Genomic DNA, 6,507 nt, shown 5'->3' on the forward strand with positions numbered 1-6,507 from the left:
GCAGATGTTCGTGGGTCGGGTCGTGTCAACCCGGTAACTTGTACGGGTCGGGTCCGGGTTGACAAATCTGACCCATTTGCAAAACCGAGTCGGATTAGGATCGACCCGTTTATGATTGGGTCAAATCAAATTCAACTCGAACCCAATCCCTTGGTGAGAATAAAAAAGAGAAAAGCCCGAGCTCTAATCAGAACCCATCACTCCAGTATTTCACTATTTTGTCTCCTCAGTCGCGAAGGCGGGAAACTTTTTCATAGCCCTAATAAATATACGCGGTTTATAATTCCATTAGAAATATCCCATTTTGCTCTTCGCCTGCTCCTCGTCCTTTCATTTATTTGTTCGGAAGAAATGGGGAAGAAGAAAAAGGCTAGGGTTTCTTCTGAGGGCTGTAAGGCTGAGCCCACGGAAGAATCCGAAGCTGGCGAAGCATCGGCTCCCAAGGAGAAGAGCCTCTACGAGGTAATCATATTCTCTTATCTCCTCGTGCTATTTGAAGTTGCTTTCTAAATTCTAAGCTTGAATCTTTTTATCGTCTTGCTTGTTTATCCCGGCTCTAAACGTAGTTATAAATCATGTTTTAGAGATTTCGTGAGTCAAAGATAATGCATTCTCATATCCAGTTACGATCATACGATGCGGGTTGCATGCCTTTGACTCTTGATGATTTTCTTAACGGAAAATTGATGCGTCTTATGTGAACTGCGCTTGCAAACATGTTGCACTGAAGTATTGGTGAAAATTGGTTGTAGCGGGATGACATATGGAACTGTTTAATAGGCAGTGTCAATTCAGCAGGGGTTACTCAAAAGCATCAACAATTCTTGTTAAGCTTGGGGTTCTTAGATCGGATTTATTGACTATATTTTTCACCGATTGAATAAAAAAAAGCTTCTTTAGCTTTTTTTTTTTTCAATCACCATTCACCTTATCCCAACAAATTTTAGTTTAATTCAGTTATTCATAATAGTATCATTTATGAATGTTACTATTGCCAACAGAGAAGTAACAAAATATAGAAAATTAGAAATTTCATTTACAGAAGCATGTTCTATTTAGGTATTTTTTTGCCATGTTTCTCAATACCTCAGTTCCATCAAACTTCTTCAAATGCCATTTATTCTCCATGTCTCTCAACACCTCAATTCCATCCAACTCATTTACATGCTATTGCTTCTGTAGTTTGGCTTCCATAACCTTAAATTTAATGAAAATCATTGATAAATCCCTGTCTGGGGAACATGCAGTATCTTAGTGTTATGTCAGAAGATTTGTGATAAATTTATCTCATCTAATGGTTAACTTAAGTCCATGGAACAACCAAACCCTTGTATAACTAACTACTTTGCTGTCCTCTCTGTGACACTAATAAATAAGCAAATGGAATACTTTTTGTTTTTCTATATGGAGTTATTTTCTTATGGATCTGTCATGGATAATTGTATATATGGATTTGATTATACACAACTAAAGTAAATAAGTTGTTCATGATATTGTACCTTGAATTAGTTCATTACATTACAAAATATTCACTTTTGAGCAGTTTATTTAGTCAGGAGATTTGAATTTCTCAATTAAATAGGGTGGAATGCATAAATTAAGGTATGATTATATCAGAATAATGAATGGGGTGATGTCTATCAAAGATAAGATAGTTGAAAATACATTTAGGTTATTTATACATTTACAAGAAATGCTCAAAAACACAGTCATTAGGTGGATGGATAAAGGTATTGTGTTGGATTATGAAGTAAAATGGTTAGGTCTAAAAGGACATAGATAAATTTGTTGAAAATGCTTTGTGAAAAACATGTTTAACACCCTCAATTTTTATTGGGATGAATAAAAAATAAGGATTCATAAAGTCATACCTCTAATAGTTGAGATAATGCTAATAATGATGGTTTGAATCTTTCACCTCTCCTAGTGGTGGGGACAATTCTAACTGATTATTCTAGAATTTGGTCTTCATTATTATGGTAATCATTTATCCTAATTGGGTGAACTAATTAAAATGACCTATAGTCTTCCTACTTTGCAGCAATAGTTTCAATTTTCAAATAGCATCCTGTAAAAATGTTAGAAATGTTTAAGATCTTTATTTATATAGCTTATAATATTTAGAGAATTACAGTTGATGGCAAGATATGATATATATGATAATATGTCTGTCCTGTTTGATTTTCAACTAATTTGTGTTTAGTATACTGCATAAGAATATATAAATGAAACCCTTTTAATGGAAAATAGCTTTGTTGCGAACATATCTAAATATGTTGCAAAATCACATCTAGAGTCCTTTCAAATGTCATTCGTTTATAAAAGAATATATATACATATAATAATCAAATTGGCACTTGAATCTGAACAATAATGTTAAAATCAAAACACAATTAAACAAATTTAGATTGCTATATATAGCCGTGAGTGCTTATGTTTTAAATAACTTGCATGCAACCATACATGATAGGATACAAGCATCACTTTTGACCAGCTAGAACTTACATGTTTGTATTAAATGTATGAAGGATATATTTGGGCATCTTAGTCTTCTATTATTTTTTTAAATATAATTTTCCTAAAACGGTAGCCTTCCGATAACCCGGTTAGGAGAGTAGATGTATTAGATTTGACTTATGTTAAGAAATGTAGAGATATACCTAAGAAGACTTGGTTAGAAAATATTATAAATAACCTTTCTTTATTGGATTTAAATGAGAATTTGACTCTTAACAGGGCACAATAGAGAAAAAGTATTCATGTAGACGACCCCACATAGTGGGATAAAGGCTTGATGTTGTTGTTGTTGTTAGGTTTTAGTTCTGGATGATTCTTGTTTGCCTGAGTAGTGGAATATGGAATTTAAAATGAATCATAATTATGGGGTTTTCATATTTAAGGACCTAGATCCAACTGCTGCTTGTAATGATCAGCCCAAATTAATTGGATTGGTTCAGTTCTTATTGATTCCTATGGAATTTTGGCACGTCTCAACAGGTTCATGTGTTGTTGATTGGGGAACTCCACACACACACATATATACACACACTCAACTAAAAAACTTCAACTCGATTTAAAAAATTTAGAAGCCTTTTTACTTCTAACATAATATATATTTAATTTATATTATGGTATTTTAATTTTAAGTATTTATTTAAATCACATAAAAATTATGTGAAATGTAGTGAAAAGTTGTTATCATTAGTCTTATCCCAATGAAATGAATGTTGAATTTTGAAACTTCCTAACCTCCCAAACTTGTTGAAGTTAAGCTCCATACCAATGTGAAACTCCAAGGTAAACTGAAAATTTAAACCTTTGGTTGCAAATCAAACTTCATCAGGATAACTTTTTGTTGCTATTCTGTAGTTTAGTTTTGTGGCATTTTTCGGTAATCTTATAGTGTGCGCTCAACCTTAGTTCTGCTCTGAAACTATGATCCTACAATTATTGTTTACTTTTCAGATATTGGGTGTGGAAAGGACGGCATCTCAACAGGAAATTAAGAAAGCATACTACAAGTTGGCTCTCCGTCTTCATCCTGATAAGAATCCTGGTGATGATGTACATTTCTACCCATGATCACAATGTACTTGTTTTTTCGTTGCAGTGTCTTCTTTCTGTTACCATAATCTCTTTTGTTCTTTTTTTTTTTCTTAGGAAGCAAAGGAAAAATTTCAGCTTTTGCAGAAGGTGATATCTATTTTAGGTGATGAGGAGAAAAGATCCCTATATGATCAAACTGGTTCGGTTGATGATGATGTAATTTCTTTGAACCTGTTCCTTTATATGATTTTAACATAATCCCATTAAAACCCTTACCTTGATGATAATTATTTTATCAATCAGATGCTTGTTGGGAATGCAGCTGATAATCTTCAAGAGTATTTCCGATCAATGTATAAGAAGGTTCTTTTGAATATTTCCCTGTTTGAAGTATTATTTTTATGATTTGATTCTTGATTTTATTTCTTAGTTAGTTATTGAGAAACATTTCTTCGTGGTTTTAGGTAACTGAGGCTGATATTGAAGAATTTGAAGCCAACTACAGAGGATCAGATTCAGAGAAAAAAGATTTGAAGGATCTCTACGCAAAATACAACGGTAATATGGACAGGTAAACAAAAGTTGAACTGCTCCGGGTTTTTGCAGCTTAAGAGTGGTTGGGAGGTGTATGCTTTCAATCTGATGAACTCATTTATCAACATTTACCATCCGGCAAACTCTAATGACTGGTTTTTTTGTAGGCTTTTTTGTTCTATGATCTGTTCTTATCCAAAGCTAGACTCTCATCGTTTTAAGGATATCATAGATGCGGCAATAAATGAAGGTAAGGTTTGGTTTTCTGTTTAATACTTCTTAAAAATTATTTTACTTCATACATGGTGATTATAGACATTTTTTAAAAATGAAAGTGCAAGGGGAAGTATTCTACCACCTGTTAAAGTGGAAAAATTATTCGGTCTGGATATCGGACATAGAGATACATCCGGACATCCACAAAAAATTTGATATATGGAGTGCACTTTAGTTGTACTTTTTTGCGCGCTTTACTTGCGCTTTAGTTGCACTTTGACTGCATTTTGATTGCGCTTTACTTGCTCTTTACTTGTGCTTTGGCTGCGCTTTTGGTGCGCCTGGCTTAAAGTTCCACTGACACATTAAATATATTGAATATCCACGTGTCAACTCCATGTTCAACATTTTATTGACGTCCGGATGTAGAGCTACGTCCGGTGTCCGGGCTTAATAATTTTCAGTTAAAGTGAAGCATAACCTTCAAAGCTGGAAGGACAAGATTTTTTATTTTGATAGGAGGACGCATAAGGTCTTTCTAATTGAAAAGAGTGAAATTTAGTAGGCATATGCGACAGGGCGAAGTTTAACGCTAAATTATGGTTCCACTTATTTGAGGACAATTAAATTAGAAAGTTAGTGCACATGACTGCATGTTTCTCTCTCTCTCTCTCGGGAGAATCATGCATGCTTTAGTTTCTATTGCTAAAAAACTACAGAAAAACATGGAAACGAAAATAGAGTTTAGGCCTAAAACAGTAAAGATGCGCTTTAGAGAGACTAAATTTGAAAGAAAGCTAGAAAATAAAGTTTTTTGAGCTTCAAAGCTGATGGACAAACGTCAGATTGAAAGGTAAAACCATAAACCTCAATTAAATTAAGCTCCAAATCCCATATTTGCAAAGTGTTCTGGAAAGCTATGCTTCAACAATAGCAAAATATCCTGCTTTCGAGTATGTTCTTTGAAAATTTTCATGAAACTCAAAATTCTGAGAAGAACTATCGCTTGTCATACAAACTCACCTCAAATGAGTAATCGTGGTTTCATTTCTCCTGTTTTTTTATTCATTCCTTTTTTTACTTTTCATGTTTTCTTGTAATCCAAAAGACCAAAACATGACATTTTCTCCCGGGTAAGAAATTTTATGACGCTGACCCATTCATTTAACTGGCAGGAGAACTCAAGTCAACTAAAGCATATCAGAAGTGGGCAAAGAAAATTTCTTTGATCAAACCACCAAGAGATCCTCTAGCCAGGAAAACAAAGTGGGTGTTCCTTGTATCCTGCTTTCTGAAAATCAAAGAATTAGAGCTTATTATCATTTTTACTTGCTTTTTCAGATCAAAGATGAAAGCTGAAACTGATCTTGTTGCGCTCATCTCCCAACGACAAAGTAGCCGGAAAGAGCAATTTAATTCTGCCCTTCAATCCATAATGGCAAAACATGATCCAGCTGGAGATCCAGAACCCTCAGAGGAAGAGTTCCAGGCAGCAAAACAAAGGCTTGAAAGCAAAAAAAGATCCAAAGGGAGGAAGCGGTAATCTGTTAGAAACATCTCAGTTTCCTTTTAGACATGAATTGGATGAAAACTTTTTCCTTGTTAATGTCTTACTTTAAACCTTCCATGATAGTGTGATGTCTGTCACATTGTTAACATATCAGTTTCCTTTTAGATGGGAATTAGATGTGGACTGTGAGAAAAGGGAATGAGAGTTAGGATTATATCCTTCGCAGCTAATCTGGGAATATCATATCAGAAAATTTGGGATTTTTGTTCTTCTTCTACTTGTTTTGTAGATGATTTGTGTTTTTTGGGGATATTTTGGCTAATTAAGTCAAACTCTCATATATCACATACTCAATATTCGAAATCAAGACCTCTTGATTGATAGTCAAAGTATTTCACCGACAAATCAAGATTGAGTTTGATTTAGACTTTGTTTGGGACGACTTTTTTACTGCTTTTTGAAGCAGGTTTCTAGTACAAAAATTTTAACTTTTATATTAAAAAGCTGCTTCAAGAAGCAGTGAAAAAGTCGCCCCAAACGAAGTCTTAGTAACTAGTTTTGCAAGATTAACACCAACTTTGGTTCAAATTTGACGATTTGCTTCTGAGTGATCAAATATTTTTTCAATCAAAGAGTTTGAGAAATTCTAAATTCATTTTGTATTTCATTTTTAATGTATTCAAAATTCATCCGTTTTTAGT

General features: G+C 33.8%; 1 protein-coding gene across 1 annotated transcript; it reads left to right on the plus strand.

Annotated features, from left to right (window-relative positions):
• Nucleotides 1-198: 198 nt before the first annotated feature.
• LOC110103245 (chaperone protein dnaJ 6) lies at nucleotides 199-6,075 on the plus strand. Its single transcript, XM_020831875.2, has 8 exons — nucleotides 199-462; nucleotides 3,466-3,564; nucleotides 3,661-3,762; nucleotides 3,850-3,909; nucleotides 4,011-4,117; nucleotides 4,248-4,330; nucleotides 5,472-5,562; nucleotides 5,638-6,075. The coding sequence occupies exons 1-8, from the start codon at nucleotides 352-354 to the stop codon at nucleotides 5,837-5,839; spliced, it is 855 nt and encodes a 284-aa protein (XP_020687534.1). The 5' UTR covers nucleotides 199-351; the 3' UTR covers nucleotides 5,840-6,075.
• The last annotated feature ends 432 nt before the right edge of the window (nucleotides 6,076-6,507 follow it).

The sequence above is a fragment of the Dendrobium catenatum genome, unplaced genomic scaffold, assembly GCF_001605985.2.
Source record: "Dendrobium catenatum unplaced genomic scaffold, ASM160598v2 fragScaff_scaffold_1117, whole genome shotgun sequence".
NCBI classification, from domain to species: domain Eukaryota; kingdom Viridiplantae; phylum Streptophyta; class Magnoliopsida; order Asparagales; family Orchidaceae; genus Dendrobium; species Dendrobium catenatum.

Excerpts from the sequence above, each read along its gene's own strand:
- LOC110103245 (XM_020831875.2), top strand. The coding sequence starts at position 352 with ATGGGGAAGAAGAAAAAGGCTAGGGTTTCTTCTGAGGGCTGTAAGGCT. Across the intron at positions 3,565-3,660 it reads ATAAGAATCCTGGTGATGAT|GAAGCAAAGGAAAAATTTCA; the intron begins GTACATTTCTAC and ends TTTTTTTCTTAG. Across the intron at positions 3,763-3,849 it reads CTGGTTCGGTTGATGATGAT|ATGCTTGTTGGGAATGCAGC; the intron begins GTAATTTCTTTG and ends TTTATCAATCAG.